Raw genomic sequence first — 17,903 nt, 5'->3', positions numbered from 1 at the left:
GGAACCTGTGCTCCGCAACGGGAGAGGCCACAACAGTGAGAGCCCCGCGTACCGCAAAAAAAAAAAAAAAAAAAAAAAAAAAAAAAAAAAAAGGATACAAATGAACTTATATACCAAAGAGAAATAAACCCACAGACATAGAAAACAAATTTATGGTTACCAAAGGGGGAAGGGGAGGAGGGATAAATTAGCAGCTTGGGATTAACATATACACACTACTACATATAAAACAGATAACCAACAAGGACCTACTGTATAGCACAGGGAACTCTACTCAATATTTTGTAATAACCTATAAGGGAAAAGAATATGAAAAAACCCCGATATATATGTATATATAACTGAATCACTTTGCTGTCCACCTGAAATTAACACAACATTGTAAATGAACTATACTCCAATAAAAAAATAAATAAAATTGAAAAAAATAAAAGTAACCACTCTTGATAGTATCTTTGAGATCTTTCAGGGAAAAAAAAAAGTAAATTTCCTTTTTTTTTTTTACCATTTTTACTCGAAAAATTCTATTATCCTTATATTTCTAAATTATATTTCCTTTCCTGTAATGTTGCTCTCTTCCCCCACCATGTACAGTATCTTGTAGATCTTTCCTCTATCAGAACCTACAGACCTGCTTCACTTCTTTTTACATGTGTCTAAGCCCACTGCCAGGCTGTATAATGGTTTAACTCGTTCACTATTTCTGTCTTATTTGGTTGTTCTCTTACCCTTTTCGAGTCTGGCTCTTGCGCAAACCACTGTTCCCTCTTGAAGACTGGTCTCAACCACTCCATTAAATAGTAATGTTCTTTTTCTTATTCTTTTCCACTGCTCTGCAGTGGAAACACAAGAATAGCCAACCCTCCCTCTAGGGGAAAGAAAAAGTCCCTTAAATTTGATTCTCCAAACGTCTCTTTTCTTACTGTTTAGGAACTACCCTTCCTTCTCAAAGTTCTATAAAAGATCTTTAAAGCTCAGTTCTTGGCCCCTTTTGCTCATCTAATCGGATCATCACTCACACGCAGACAGCGCTAACTATTCCTCCAATGACAAACTGTCTCAAACCAAGATCTCCTGCCTCATCGCGTATGTGAAGACCTCATCCAACATTTCCTCCTGCTCGATGGATAAAACCATCACGCAACTATGTGTTGCGCTGACATCTCAAATTTGTCATCTGATTGATGAATTCACCATTCTTATCTCTTCAGATACTTTCTTTTCTTGAATTCCCTTTCTCTAGTAATGACATCACCAGAGACCAGGCTTTAGACTGAGAGTCATCTTTCCTCTTCTTTCCATCGACCCCTTCCCCAGACCACTGACACGCCTTACTGATTGGATCCCCAGTGCCTCTCACATCTCCGTTTCAACAGGAGGCACACACATTGCACAGTCTCATCTTACCTGGTACCGAGGCCCCAGTCTTCGTTCACTCTGAACCACTTTACACATGGATTACTCTCTCCAAACACGGTTCTGGCACTGCTACTCCACTACCTTTCAATAACTCTCTAGTAGGTGTTGAGTTCACTCCAACAGGGACTTTCCTTACAGCTCAAGACACTTTCTGCTCTGCCCCATTCTATTTTTCAACTGCTTTCGCCCATTTCTCATCCATAGGGACCCTACTCTTTGGCTAAATCTGACTACAGGCATAACTCAAAGATATTATGGGTTCAGTTCCAGACCACAACAATAAAGCAAATATCGTAATAAAGTGAGTCACACAAATTGTTTGCTTTTCCAGTTAAAAGATATGTTTACACTCTACTGTAGTCTGTTAAGCATGCAATAGTATTATGTCTGAACAAAACAATGGATATACCTTAACTAGAAAATACTTGATTGCTAAAACATGGTAGCCATCATCTGACAACACAAGGTGGCCACAAACCTTCAATTTGTAATAAAAAAAAAAAAAAAAAAAAAAAAGCAGTATCTGCGAAGCTCAAGAAAGCAAAACACAATAAAGTGAGGTCTGTCCATATCCATTGTTTTCAAGTAGAACTTGTCCTTCAGTAGACTTCTTTCTTTTTGTTCAGACTTTTTGCTTTCACTGAAAGCCTCTCTCCTCTAATATTTGTTTTAATTCTAACCATTCTTCCAAGATCGACAGTAAAGATAATCTATTCTATAAAATATATTTCTTTTAATTAATTAATCAATTAACTAATTTATTTATTTTTGGCTGTGTTGGGTCTTCGTTGCCGCACGCGGGCTTTCTGTAGTTGCGGCGAGTGGTGGCTACTCTTCGTTGCGGTGCGCGGGCTTCTCATTGCAGTGGCTTCTCATCGAGGAGCACGGGCTCTAGGCGCACGGGCTTCAGTAGTTGTGGCATGCGGGCTTCAGTAGTTAGTAGTTGTGGCTCGCGGGTTCTAGAGGGCAGGGCCCTGGAGCCAGGACTACAGAGGAACTGAAGGATCAGTTGGAATCAGATGGAATTGAGTACAAAAGGAGAGACCAAAGGGGAAAGAGGGTCCCTCTAAAACAGCCCTCCTCATCCCTCTCAAAGCCAAGGGACCAAAAAGGCCACAGGATCGCGGGTTCTAGAGGGCAGGCTCAGTAGTTGTGGTGCACGGGCTTAGTTGCTCCGCGGCATGTGGGACCTTCCCGGACCAGGGCTCGAACCCATGTACCCTGCATTGGCAGGCGGATTCTTAACCACTGCACCACCAGGGAAGCCCCAAAAATATTTCTTGATAATGCACATTCACGTTTTATTCTTCCTTCTCAGTAAAGTTGCCAGATCAAGCAAATACAAATATGACATAGTTAAATTTGAATTTCAGATCAAGAATGAATAACTTTAGTAGAAGTATTTCTCATGCCATATTTGGGACACGCTTATGCTAAAATGTATTCACTGTTGATCTGAAATTCAAATGTAACTAAGGGTTCTGTATTTTATCTGGTAAGTCTACCTTCAGACTGCAAAAAGAACTGTGTTTTTTCCCATCACATACAAAGACCAAGGTAAAATGAGAAATAGAGTCAAAAAGCAGGATTTGAACTCCAGTCCTTGAGAAAATGACTTCACTTTCATTTTCTATTCTGGAAATTAAAGATATCAACTCAAACTTTGAATATACTAACACGTGGACAGATGGGGCCTGTGAATCCACATTTTTAGCGAGTACCCTGGGTTACTCTGATGCTGATGAACATATTGGTCCATCACTTATTCACTGTGTCTGTGCTTAGTTCCGAAGTATTTAATGAACGAAATCCCATCATGTCCAGTAAGGTCAATGACGTTCTTTAAAATGGTAATAAGAAAAGGTATACACTTACAATGGAATAAAAATTAGGTAATAAAAAGATTGAAAGTAGTAAGAAGATTATAAATGTTGCACATATGCATGGGTTGAATTGATTCACAGTAGGAATGATTCTGAAGGACAAAGCAAGTCATGCAATTTGTGGGAAGTGCTATGTTTATGTAATGGAAAATAATCAGCAGGAGATGGAAGAAAAATGCTGGGTAAAATAGAAAAAAAAGTGCTTTACATCATGGCTAGAAGATTAGCATTGATGCCAGTTGCCTCATGTTAGTTTAGAAGAATTTAGAAGTCTATTGAGAACTTAAAGATATTATGGTTCAAAGTCGCAGATCGTTCTATGGGTTCAAGGTACCATTCAGGTCTACACAGCCTGAAAGAGAGTGGTCCAAATTGCCAGTGCAGACTGCGCATCTTCTGAGGAGTTCCCTAACCCTATGAGGATCATAAAGAGTGTGTATTCCCAGAATCCACGTTATTCCACTATGGATGAAAGCAGTGTACTTGGGGAAAAGATGTAGAATGGAGTGTTAGTAAGGAGACGAGAAATACCTAATTTTCAGACGTAAGGACACAGTTGGGTCATTCTTTGATAGAAATGATTCTGGGAAGCATCCAGCTTGGACTTTAACCTAGCACCTGGCACAGAATAGATGATTATTAAAAACTATCTCCTTACTTCCCCCTCTTCTCAAATCCTTTATTATCTTCTGCCTTGTATTGAAGTTGTGGGGAAGAAGCCTTTCTTACTGTTTCCTTCACACTTCACTGGGCCAGGACTATTTATATAGAATAATTGTGCAATAAATATCTACTACATGAATGAGTTAAAATAAATATAAAGAAGCAAAGTCTTTATTTTCAGCTTAACAATAAAAGGCTCCGTGCAGAGTTAGCAGGAAGATGTAAGACCATAATAACAAGTATGAATTGAACATCTAATACATACTAGGCACAGTGGTAAACGCCACAAGCATAAGGGTGAACAAGATCCTATACCATCTACCAGATGGCAGGAATTATGTCTAGCAGAGAGGGAATCCAGCCTGGGATAAAGGCAATGAACATATGGTGTAGAAATAGGGAAACTGCTTGATACTGAGCCAATTACAGGAGTAACTAACTCAGACTTGGGGGCTGGGGGGAAGATGGTGAATGCTTTGCAGAAGTGAGACCCAAGCCAAAACCTGGAGGAAGGATAAATTCAACAGGTTAAGATTAGGGGGAGAGAAAGTTTTCTGGCAGAAGTAACAGAACGTATAAGGAACTTTATGTCAATATGGGCCCAGGGTATTCAGACAACTAAGAAGCTTTGTTTGGCTGAAGAATATGAGAAACGGTGAGAGGGTAGGAAGGAAAATACCTAATGATTCAGCTGCTTGAGAGAAGCTGATACGCTTAAGAAAAGCCATCTGAGACCAGATCACAAACATTAAGTACTTTGGACTTTATCTTAAAAATAATGGTCAGCTAACGAAAAGGTTTAAACACAGAGGTCATGTGACCAGAACTGATGTTTTCAAAAGATCAGATAAATTGATGTCAGCCAAGATTGGATATAGGAAGCAATGGTAGAAATCCTGGTTAGGAAGAAAGATCGCCTGAACTTTAAAACATTTTTGTCTGGGACACCCTTTTCTTTTCACTTGGTTTTTCTCTTACCACAACTGGCTGTTACTTTTCTGTCTCCTCTATATTGACTTCTGACCTTCTCTATATCTAAATGTTGATGTCCTCCAGCGCTGAGTCCTCAGATACCTTCTCTATTCACACTCATTATTCGGTGATCTCATTCAACCTAGTGGCTTTAAACATCATCTGGACAGTGACAAGCCCCAGATTTATGTCAGCAGCCAGGACTCTCCTCTGACCTCCAGACTCATATATTCAGCTGCCTGTTTAACCTCTCCATTTAGATGTTTAAGAAGTACCTCAAATCTAGCATTTATAACACTGAACTCTTGAGTCTCCCTCCAGATGTGCTAAACCAAGTTCTCCCCAGATCGGTAATGGCAAGCCCGTCCTTCTAGTTGCGTAGCCCAAATTCTGGAATCATCCCTAATGCTTTTCCTTCTCTCAAACTCTATATCCAATCCACCAGCAAATCCTTTTGACTCTGCCTTCAAAAGATATCCATAATGGATTATGGCCCATCTCTACAATTTCCAATGCATCCTGTCTGGCCCAAGCCACAGTCATCTTGAATCTAGGTTATTATAATAGCCTGGGTATTGTAACAGCCTAGATTATTTTAATAGATTATTGTTACAGTAGATCATTGTTAACAGATTTTCTTGCTTCTGCTCTGGTTCCCTGTATGTTTACACTCAACACAGCAGGTAGAGTTTATCCTTGGAAATATTCACTATGAATAAACACCCTCAATGGCTTTCCATCTGGCTCACATGAAAGGTCAAAGTCGTTACAATGGCCTATGATACACTTGGCAGCTTTTCCCTGTGCCCCACTTCTTTGAACTGAGCTATTATGACTCTTCCCTTTGCCGCTCTGCTCCAGATACCTGCCCTAATTGTTCCTCGGATACAAGCTCCTGCCACACAGCCTTGGCATCCTACTGTTCCCTTGGCCTGGAATGTTCTCCTCTCAGATATCTAGAATGTTTGTCCTTGTTTTTTTTCCAGGTCTCTTCTTAAATGTGACTTTATTACAGAGACCTTCTCTGAACACCTTATACAAAAAAGCAACACTCCCTCCATCCCCGCCTGAGCCCCTCATCCTGCTTTATTCCTCTTTACAACACGTCACCACCTCCACAGCACTGAGCACTCTTATTTTTTGGTTTGTTTTTTCCATCTCCCCTCACTGTAAGCTTTGTGGGAGCAGAAACTGTATCTGTCTGGCTCGAGTGTTGATTCTCCACCACCTAGAACATGTCCTGGCCCACGGGAAGCACTTGATGAATAGCTGCTGAATGAATGGAGGGATGGATACGCAAGAGGGAAAATGGAGAGAGTCAGTGAACTTCATCTATGTAGGTGGCAGAATGGTTAGACGGTAGTGATTCTTTGGGTACTGAGCTGGAGAAGAGAGAGGAAAAAGACAGGGGCCTAGGAGGCTGTCCAAGTGTGGGACCCAGCTGAGTTAAAGGCATAGTATTCACTGAACTAGAGAAGATGGGAAGAGGCCTGGGTTAAAAACAGGGACAGAAAAGGACACATTCAATTTTGAAAAAGCTGAGATTCAGGTTATTGGGAGACATTCAACTGGCGAAGTCCTGGAGGTAACTGACTCTAGAACGATTAATGGGATTCGTGTGTAGCGTGCGTTTCTACTAGTCACAAAACAACTACGTGGAAAGGAGATGGAGAAAGAATATGTTCTGAGTTATTTTCTAGGGGGACGCTGAATCCTTTTCATCCCTAAGGTGAACTTACTGAAGCAATCGCTCCTTGGGGGCTCACAGCCCCTCAGACAGCCTCATCCCCAAGCCTCCAGGAGTCTGTCTGCACATGACCATCCATCTTTCAGCCTGACTCTGGGGGTACGTGTTTGCCATTCAGAACCTACTATATTTTACTGCACTTCCTGACACTGTTACACAACATTTATTGAAAGCACATTTGCTGGTAATGAAGTTTCTATTAACTATGATTAAATCTCCTAAAACACCTGAAGATAATTTAAGATGTGCAGAAGCAGAAAATGAAACATTCGGTTTAGTACATTAGGAAACGTAATTGATTAAATTATCTCATTTACAATAAGTGCTTTCAGGAGCGATGCTGTGCACATATTTCCCCCCGTTTGTCATTAAGATTTGCCAACAGGCATCTTAAGATTTCACTTTCTTTTCACACCTCCCCGCAACTCAAAGCCGGATCCTCAGCGCGCCTCACACGGATCTGCACGGGAGGCTCCGAGGGATGGTTTCCATCCAACCAGCCTGGCAGAGGATCATGTGCACAGTTATATATAGGAACAGGTTGTTTCTCAATTATCTTCACAATTGACTTTGATTTTGCATCAGTGATGATTCATGGAATCTTCAGCGAAGCCCCTCTCTTTCAACGAACAACCGCAGCCCGCCTTCATATAACGCACTCCTAACCGTGCAGCCTCCAGAACCCGGATCCGATGCCTCTGGGAGCCTTTCGCAATCACATTGATTCTGTTAAGGTTTTATTTTTAGGAAATCACAAATTAAAACAGTTTAAGCGATTCCGTGGCAGAGTATCCAGCAATTAAGCATGGTGTAGAGGGGCGAGAACCCCAAGCAAAACCTCATTCACGAGTCCCCGAGGACCAGAACGAGCTACTGTAGGGCTTATGGCTGGAATGTACCCAAATCTGTACCCAAATTAGAATGGCACAGGACTCACAAACTAAAGGTGAAATTAATTTTCAAAAAACACACATGCATTTCTGAGGAACTCCCCCATTGGCCGCCACATGGATACCCATAATCTTGCTTGGGCGGCACACAGGGGCCAGCGGAGGGTGAGGGCTCTGTGACCAGGAAGCCCTGGGGGACGACTTACTCCAGCAGTCCCTCTGAGGCCTTGGCCCAGACACAAGCCGAACACTCAGTGCCCCCTTTTCTCCTTTACCCTCACATGCGTGCGCACGCGCACACCCCCCAATCAGGCTTCCCCACCTTCAGTCTTCCCGTGAGTTCCAAACCCAGCATGCATGACTCCGGAGGGCCACTGCCTAAGTCCCAATAACGACTTTATGGGCAGCAGACAGCAGGGAAAACAAGAAGGCTTGTTTCTGTGTAAAGTTCTCAGGCTTCAGAAGCAACGTCTGAAGTATGAACATCACAGCTTCACTGCATCTTTCTCTCATGTCACCTGACCCCATCCCAAGGCACCGATTTCTGTCTATTTTCACAGGGTCTTAATTCTTTCAAAGAAGGTGGCTAATCGAAGCTGTTAACTCTCCCATGCTATTTGAATTTTAATACCCTAGGATTTAAAAGATCAAAAGCCATTCATTTTCGACCAAAATAGGAGATACTGGTCGAGAACGTCTTTCACAAGCTTTACAAACCAAACTGGCTAGGGAGCTGTCTCTTTCTACCATTGGTAAGAGCTGCAATGCGGATGCCCTTCTATACGGACTCTGACGTCTATATGATGCCGTAGTATACTTTACACATTTCTGAGAATCATTGGGGGAACATATTAAAATGCAGATTCTCAGGAGCTGCCCCTGCACTGGGTGTTCAAATTAATTTGTTCTATTCTGGGGGGGGGCATATTTAACAAGCTCCCACCATAACCCAAGATTCTGATGCATGTGGTCGCTTATCTAAGTTTCGAGAACTATTTTTCTAAGAAAAATAGTTCTCAATTCAAGCTGCACATTGAAATCACCTGAGGAGCTTTTTAATACTAGGGATTCCTGTGTTCTAAATCCCCTCTTCCCATTTTGATTTCACTGGGGTACAGCCTGGGAATTGGGATTTATCAACGGCCTCTGGTGGCCCTCAATTCCAGCCGGGGCTGAGCACCCTGGGGTTAAATGCCGAGCTGCCAATCATTCAAGCTGTGCTCTGTCCCCCAAATCTACTGGATGCATAAGATGGAGAGAATGCAAAGGCCTCTCCAGGAAGCAAGCCAGTGGACAGAGACCTCGAGCCAGCACCCACCCACCAGGTTCAATTCCTGGCCTTTTCACTGTGGAATACTGGTTTTTAGCCTACCCAGTTGCCATGGATTTCAGGGTTCTTCTCTTAGGCGCCCCCTGCCCCCTCCCAGGTGGAGAGTCTTGTAATCGGGCTATTGCCCAAGGCTGCTCTCATGAAAGCCTGTACTGACAAATAGTTATTAATTTTAATGAGATAAATCTCCTCAGAAATAAGAGTCCTAGATGACATTTGCAGATAAATGGACTGCTCTCGGCAGGCAGAATCAAGAGGAGAGATTTACTTTTACTCTGAAGGAGGGGAGGGGGTGTGCATATTTCTGTTCCATTTAAGCCTCTGATATGTGACTCCAAACCCAATGAGAAGCCCCCTGAAAGCCCTGGATCTTTCGAAGGAACTTCAATTCTGTCTGGCTCCTAAACAAATACAACAGCAAAGCAGCAAATATGAGAATAAGTGATATTCGCAAGAGGAAAAATAACTTACTTTGGGGTTTTATTTCATGAAGAGGTTTTTTATCTAAAAGAAAGAAAGAGAAAATAAGAAAGTTGCATTTAATAATTTACACGGAACAGATATATTTCCTATATCCCTTTACATCTACCTCCATAAAGGAAACATTTTCTCTCTTTCTGCAGATAATACGGGTTATGTTATTCATATTTATCCTTTTCATTCTAGTTTTTAAAATTTTTCTCTTTTGCAATATTTTTCTAGGATGACTGCTTCATTCCTTCAAAAAAAAAAAAAATCCCTCAGGCTTACTAGTTTCTTTCTCTTGCATTTGTTAGATTCTCATCGGCATGATGAGAGCAGTGAGCTTGCCGCCTGTCCCTTTTTTATATACAGCCAGAAGACTGCTCAGGTAAGGGATGCTATTTCACTATATACGATGATAGAAAAATGAACCACGAATAAATATTTAAAGGGATCCTGCACTGGTTTGCAGTTCTCATGGTCTGGATAAAATGTTCCAAACTCTGCTTTTCTTCCGTTCTCGTTGGATATAGGTGCTATGGTATTGTGAGCGTGTTGAACGTTTATTTTTAAGAAATCACATTTTTGTTTCAGATCTTGATCATCTGTTAAAATGTGGATGATCTCTCTTAATGGAAAGGTGCCCTTTTTAATCATGCTATTGAGCAGGGCAGCGGTCAGATGAGATGGATACAGAGAAAAGACACTTGGTCTTTTCTAAAGCAAGTTAGACATTCTTATCCATTCTCTTCATGGCTGACCGTTCATCCACCATCCCCTGCCATCTTTCATCACCAAATATTTTGCAATCATCTTACAAATCACTTGGAGACGTGGTGCCTGTGGCTTGCTTTGTCTTACACCACAGTCCCTCCACTAACCTTTCCTCCTGCCCCTGGTCCCATCCCAGGCCAACACAACTCCACCACCATGCAGAAACCTGGGAAGACCAGGTCTGACACCATGTCAAATTCCAGAGGATTTGCAGGGTGCACCATCCCTCTCATTCGTGGCTTCTTAGGGTGTAGATGGAACACAGTCTGACTACAAGCACGGGGGCTGTTGCTAAGGATTCACAGACTCCCATTAGGCAGGGGACCTTGAAAAGTCACCTTGTGTAGCCTCCTTCCTCTCTTTGCCTGAAGGCGAGCCACGCAGGGTGAGACACTGTCATTTTGGATTATGTTTTTAACTGAATCAAATCTCGCACAGTACACATTTGAGAACTTCATAAATATTATCTGGCTGACTGCACCGTAACCCCTCGCAGGCACACAGACACAGCTAGGTTCCGAATCCTTCACGGAATATCTCTTACCCTAACCCATTCCCTGCACTTAATACTGATTTTGACAGAACACCCTTGCCGTGTGCTTTAGATACAACTCTCGTGTGTTCTGCCATCTGATTTGTGATGGAAGTAGCTTATAAAAGTTGTGTGTAAATCACACTTTTGCAAAGGGGCCACCATTGTTTTTTTTACAATGAGGGGAAGTTAACAGGCAAAGGGTAATATCTGACAAATCTTTCTTTTAAAAAGAAATCCTCATAAAATGTAATAATAATTTGTTCAAGCTGATATGACCATATTCAGATTCTTACACAGTCAGGTTTCTTAAAACCAAAACCTTGCATCTCCCTTACTGCACAGATTCAATGCCATACTAGTTTCCTTAGAGCAGGTGGTACCGCCCAAAGTCCAGATGCTAATGCATTGAAGAACTAGAACAAAACGACTTTGGTGGTTTTAACCTGACTTCAGTTTTTGCTTATTGCATGCTCTAAGCATTTGGCATGGGCAGAGCCATGCTGGCAGGCCAAGGCTAAGACATCTGAGAGTGATGCATTGCTAGGACAACACAAAGAGACATGCAGAACATCTGTTTAGAACTCTGGCTGAGCGTAACAGTATTTTCTTCCTTCTAAACCACAGGAACGAAGATTATGCCAGGGAGCAAAATGCAACTCCATTAAAAACAGGTGAGATGTATAACTACTCCTCAGAAAAACAAATCGAATATAGCCAAGATGTGAAAAAACTGGGGTAGTAGAGTTCTACCCGGTACAGCTCTGAGAAAAAGAAAGAGTGAATGGAGCTGAAAATCCCAGGGCTAAAGTCCCCAGATAGAGGGCAGGGGCCACATGGATGCACAGAGCAGCAGAAGAGGGCATCCTCCGCTCTGACCTGATGACACCCAGCTCCGGCGTCGTCATTACTGACAGCGGATTAGTGCAGACTCTCAGGACCAGAAAAGGATTTAAATCTTGGATTGTCTTCATCTATCTCTGTGACCTCAGTGTTCCCCACAGTAAAATGGGAATAAAAATGTCCTTGAAGCTTGGTCCCGGGGGTTAAACATGATAACCATGAAGTCATGCAGCATCGGGCTAGCACATGTTCAGCCATCAATAAATAGCAGCTGATGAATAAAAACTTTAACACGTTATGAATATGATCATCATACTTGTTCAGAGGACAAAAATGACTCATGTGCTACTGCGTGGAGACAAGGCACAGCTCCAAATCAGAAATTCTAGTGAATTTCAGGGGTCCTTGAACGGGAGTTAAGAAACACGTGCCTAATCCTGTCCTCTGCTTGCTGGCACCAAGGGCAAGTCGAAACTTCCCTTTCCTGCCATGTAAAAAGAAGGGCAGGGACCAAAAGACCCCTGTGCTACCCTGCTTTCACTCCTATAAATCTTTAGAATAACTACCAAAGACATTCCACAGAAATCCACCTGAAATGAATTCTGAAAGCAGAGTCAAAATTATTCAAAGGGCCGCTCTTTAACCATCGCGTGTGTTATGCTGAGATCCAGCACGTGTGTTCGCCTGCATCTTCTCACGGAAAAGGCTGAAAGTCTCTGGTGCCCAAGAGCTTTAGTCCCCTGGCATTGGCATCAACATTGGGTTCTGCTGTAGTTTGTGAAAAGCAGTATCTTGTCCGCAAGCTGCTCTCATAGACCATTTTTCCCAGCTTGAAATGTCTGATTAGAGATTGCTCTACCGTGAGCTCAAGAGAGGGCTACCACCAACCTCGCTATGTTTTGCAAGAATGGCCCACCCACAGTTCATGTTCTTTTATTCTGTTTGCATAATCATTTTCTCACAAGGCTCAGGGCCATGCAGTCACTGGCCTTGGTCAACCAAATCCTCTCTGTTTTAATTTTACCTCTCTCCAAGGCCATGTTCAAATGGCCCCTTAGTAAATTAACCCATTAGGGCCATGGTTCTTCACATGGGCTGCATATTAAAATTACCTGGGGAGCTTTTTTTTAAAAAAAAAAAACCCATGCTTAGGGCCCTCTCCAAGAACTCCTAATAGGGGTTTGTGTTTTTGTGATTACTGAGGGCACCACCACTTCCTGGCAACAAATCTGGGGTTCTGTGTACTCAACTCCAGTTCCTCTCTGCCTCCCAAGAGGCTTTGGGGTAGGTGGAGCGTACAGAAGAGCCCAGAAGGGTCTTGCAGGCAGAGATATGTAATTCTGAGCCAGTGGCAGCTGAGCTGTAGTTTGGGAAAATCACAACAGTTTTCCCAGGGTCTAACTTATACACCAAGAGGTACCTTCTGGGTAAATAGAAATTGATGGTAATTACAACTCAGTCCTATAGTGATTTTGTGTATTTACAGGCTAAAGATGTGCAAGTGTTTTTTAAATTTTATTTTTAATAGTGTTTTAAATTGTGTTTACTTTTAAAAATCATTTTTATTATTTACACTTACCGTATCAAAAAACTACAGATAAGTGCAAAACCCCACCCCCCATAATTCCACCACCAAGAGATAACCACTATTATGTTGTTATATATACAAGTCTAGGCTTTTTTCCTCTGTGATTTTATATACATATAAGATTACGTGCACACATATACGTTTATACATATATTAGCAGGAAACTACATGAAATTGACAGTAATTGATCATTTTTACCTACAAAAACATGGAATTGTCTTTTATATACTGTTCGGCAATCTGCTTTTGTCTCTTAGTGCTGTATTGCAAATATTGCTTTGTGTCTGCTGTGCGTGTGCTGTGTGCATAGAGGTATATACACATATATGAGGCAAGGGAAGAGAAGGCGGGGAGAGAGAGAGAGACAGAGGCAGAGAGAGAGAGGGAGGGAGGGAGGGAGAGGGAGAGAGAGGACAATCTACCTTTTTTTTTTTTTGCGGTACGCGGGCCTCTCACTGCTGTGGCCTCTCCCGCTGCGGAGCACAGGCTCCGGACGCGCAGGCCCAGCGGCCATGGCTCAGGGGCCCAGCCGCTCCGCGGCATGTGGGATCCTCCCGGACCGGGGCACGAACCCGTGTCCCCTGCATCGGCAGGCGGACTCTCAACCACTGCACCATCAGGGAAGCCCACAATCTACCTTTTTATTTTTGGTGGTGATTCATTTCTGTTCCACCTTTCTTTAAATTTTGGCTTCCTTATTATATGGGATGCTCCCAAAGCATTTCCATTGTTCTTAGAAGCTATTTATGGCTGCATTCCTACCTCCCCACCCACCCTCATGCAGCCTTATCCTTTCTCTGCCAGGGAACAAATGTGGCCAGCTGCATGCTGCCCACATCCCACGGATCTGAGCGAGCCAGAATAAGGAGAGACGACACATGTGTAAGGCGAACGTGCTGACCACTACACTACAGAAACGTTGCAAGATGATACATGTGGATGGATGGATACAATCTCCAACCCACAGACTGGGCAAGAGGCTGCCCTCAAGACCTGTCCCTTGTGATTATTTGAAATCGACTTCTATGGGTTTTGGATACCACACATATACGTTTCTTGAGACTCAGGTATCAAGCCACTCCGTGTGGACTAAATGCCCACCAGGACAGTAGCCGGGACAGCTCTCTCCTGCCGGGCAGCAGTTGACACATGTCATTAGAGTTCATGATCGCCATTCTTTTCACTAAACCAGACACGACCCATGTTTTCATCTCCAAAGACCATTTTCATTATTTCCTTCTTGATAGATCATATGCTTTGGAACCTTTTTCACCCCCCCCCCCCAAAAAAAAGATATGTCTTGAATTCAGTTTTATTTTAATTTACCCTCCACAGTCTTTGTAATCACAAATTATTTAGGAGCTGATTCTGAAGTGTGTGGCAGATTCAGTCTTCTCTGCCCATTCTCTCTGGCTAGTTCCTTATTTGCTGGAAGAATTCTCTAGCATCATTACGTAGGAATCTACCATGATTCCACAGCCTCCACGTCATGGCCAATTTCCCTGTCTACCTTTATGGTCTTCTATTAACTGGTCCCAGCACACCAAATGTGACTCAGTTTCTGCTGCACCTCAGCAAAAATCCATATTCTAGTCCGATCAATCCATGAACTCTCAGTGCTTTTGCCCAAGCTGTTGCCTCTCCAAGGACACCCTCCTCCCTGCAAGCCTCCTATATAAAAATGTCCTCTCTCCAATGCCTAGATCAATTTCTGATTCCCTCATGAAATCTTTGGTGATTACTACTACTCTGTTGGAAGAAATCTCTCCCTTCTCTAGACAGTTTATCTTACTTATACTCACTAAAATACTATGCAATTTCTTTCAAAATATATTACTTGGTAAGTGTTCATTTGATTGATTTTATACTTTTGTCATCACCACTAGTTATGGGCTCCTAACATGAAAATCATATTTAAATGATGAGCTCACAAATAATTGGCACTGCAACAGAGGATCATGGCAAGAAAAAAAGTAGCAGAAGTGAAATTAAAAACTATTTGCTTGATTATTTACTGATTGGGAGAAAAAAAGCTGAAGTTATTGATTATCAGTGTTTCATTTACTCATGCTTTCCCTCTTCCCCCATAACCAGAAATAATTAAGAAGCAGTGTTATGCCCTCTGAATGCTCTCCAAAGCTGCAGGAAATCCCAGGATCTGGTGGATCTGCTTTGTATTAGCACTGGCAGATAATTAGATAAACACGAGGTCCACTTTCACTGGCAACACCACCGTGATTGAACGTGTCAGGCAGACACTGAAGATGACAAGCAGGGATTCTATTCTGTTCTGCTGTGGTTGGTGAGAGCTCACTAAGGCTGTAGGACATGCAGGAACACAACCACCAGCTCTTGTAAAAAACCATGAAATTCTTCCGGCGATGGAAAACACAGCAAAATCACAAGAGCGTAAAACACAGTGCATCTCTTGTTTTTTTTTTTACTCTTTTCAGTTGTTAATTTCTGCATTGCGGTTTTTCTTTCGGGTTCTTTTTTTTTTTTTTTTTTTTTTTTAATTTAAAGATCCTGCTCAGAAATGACTCTTCGGAGACCGTATTTACCCCACGTTACTGAGTTAATTCAATTCTTGCTTCCTCTCCCCACTTCCCAGCCTGTACAGACCATCGTAAGATCTACTGCCCCTTTTAAAATGCACTCTGAGCAGAGTTTCCCGTGCCCTGCAGTAGGTTCTCGTTGGCTACCCATTTTAAATATAGTGGTGTGTATATGTCAATCCCAAACTCCCAATTTACCCCACCCCATGGGAAAAGAATTTGAAAAAGAATAGATACATATATAACTGAACCACTTTGCTGTACACCTGAAACTAACACAACATTGTTAATCAACTCTGCTCCAACATAAAATAAAAATTTTAAAAATGCACTCTGAGCACATCCATCCATGCAGGACAAGTACAGAGAACAGGAGGTTTTGAGAGATTCCTCCCAGGGTTTTCCAGTTGGTTACGTCTGTTAGAGGAATCACTGGTTTCCTCAGAGATATCTGGGTAATTAGAGAAATTCCAGGACTGAATGGCAAAACCCCCCACCTGAATAAAAACCCATAAGATCTGAGATGTACATCAGTAAATGAAGATCAGCTGTATTAATATGTTCTACTAAAGAACTGTTCAAGATCCCATCATATTAATTAGGGGCAGTCAGATGGGTACTATGAGAGACAGCTCATGGATATGACTTCTGATGACAAAGACCTTCCACAATTGCCCCTCAGCCAAATCACACAATTTGTGTGCATGAGATGATGTCGTCTTCCCTCTTCCTTCTTTCAAATATGACGTCTCTTATAGGAATGTCTTTTGTATTTCCTAAACTCAGACGAATAAGCATCCATAATGACCATACTCCCAAGGAGCATTTGCATATTTCATTTTTGAACTAAATCATTTCAATGTCTAGATTTCTTACCACCTTTGTCCATTCCCACTGCTTCACTGTGGGTTAGTTTGTTTTTATGATGGATATACAGGGTACAGTATGCCTTGGGGTTACAGCAAAGATGTTTAAGCATCTGTCTGCAATGACTTTCTTATCGGCAATTGGCCTCAAAGTGATCAAATGCACTGTTTCCAATTCTGCTCCGAGGGAAGATGCATATTAAAATTCTTCTATGCTGTAAATTGTTTTGCTTTGATTCCCTCCCTTCTATCCACACCAGAAAAATATATGTATGTGTATACAGACATAAACACTCACTCAAAACTAACCATAAATGTTCAGGGTCTATAATTCAAGCTTAAGGGAATAATCTATTGATAAACGTCATCATGATCACTTTCCTTACCTTAAGGGAGGAGTGATATTCAAATTATTTAAAAATAGTTTAGAAGCATCCTGTCAGCGTAAGCACCAGGCCGGACATAGGGTCATGGTGACTTTCTGCTGTGTCCAGGGCGGTCCCTTTAGTTGCTGGGTCATAGGGAGGTCTGGGTAGGGAATGGATTGGGGGTGGGGGTGGTGAGACTGGGGAGGGTGTTTGTTATGATGACTATTCACTGACTGCTAAAGAAATACTTAGCAACTGATATACACAGGCCATCAGTCCTGTCTTACCGCCCGCCCCCCCCCCCCGCAAAAAATGCTGAAAAAGAAACTGTGAATTGTGAATCTTTGACTTGTAGATTTATTCTAAGCTTCCTCAGGCCTCAGGCATGTAGAGTCTATATCTGTGTTTTTCATCTACTCTCAGTGCCTGGAACAGTAAGTGGAATATGGTAGGTACTCAATAAATATTTGTTGAACCGATGAGTGCTACTCAGCCTTGTATGTACTTTCAATCACAATCATTACAAAGTCAGGGTCCCTAAATTTCCTAATTTCTGTATGAATTCCTAGGACATTGTAGCTTCTCAATGAAGGGAACGGAGCAGATGCTAGAGGCCTGCTTTGATGACTCAGTTCTTAGGGGTGGCTGGCAACCGGCTTTGCTGGGTAGGGGATGGGGTTACCTTTGTTTCAGATCTAAAAGATGTCCCCCTATCACCCTGCATATTCATCATCCAAACGGTGAATTTTAGGTGTGACTGAACTAGAATATCTCCTCAAAGCTGGCTAAAAAACAAATATCTGACAGCACTGACATGCCAGAGGTATCATTAAATCTCATATGTACAGATGTATAAAATACATCTGCATGTATAAAATATGAAATATACATACAGATATATATGCACCTGTATATGAAAGCTACATTTAAGATTTAAAATCGTAATGACTTCAAGCTTTTATACTGAGATGAAGCTTAGAGATCACCCAGCACCCCGTCTCCCGCCCCCCC

The 17,903-nt window shown here is 42.2% G+C and overlaps 1 protein-coding gene across 1 annotated transcript in view; it reads right to left on the bottom strand.

Annotated features, from left to right (window-relative positions):
- Positions 1–17,903, bottom strand: part of UNC5D (unc-5 netrin receptor D) — a 263,369-nt gene that overhangs the window by 86,260 nt on the left and 159,206 nt on the right. The window contains exon 7 of the mRNA XM_007448307.1: positions 9,376–9,408. Coding sequence (XP_007448369.1) covers positions 9,376–9,408 — 33 coding nt within the window. The remainder of the gene's footprint in view (positions 1–9,375; positions 9,409–17,903) is intronic.

Source organism: Lipotes vexillifer, unplaced genomic scaffold (genome assembly GCF_000442215.2).
Source record: "Lipotes vexillifer unplaced genomic scaffold, Lipotes_vexillifer_v1.1 scaffold1166, whole genome shotgun sequence".
Taxonomy (NCBI): Eukaryota; Metazoa; Chordata; class Mammalia; order Artiodactyla; family Lipotidae; genus Lipotes; species Lipotes vexillifer.
The sequence above is the reverse complement of the archived record's forward strand: the minus strand, read 5'-3'. Positions and strand labels throughout refer to the sequence as shown.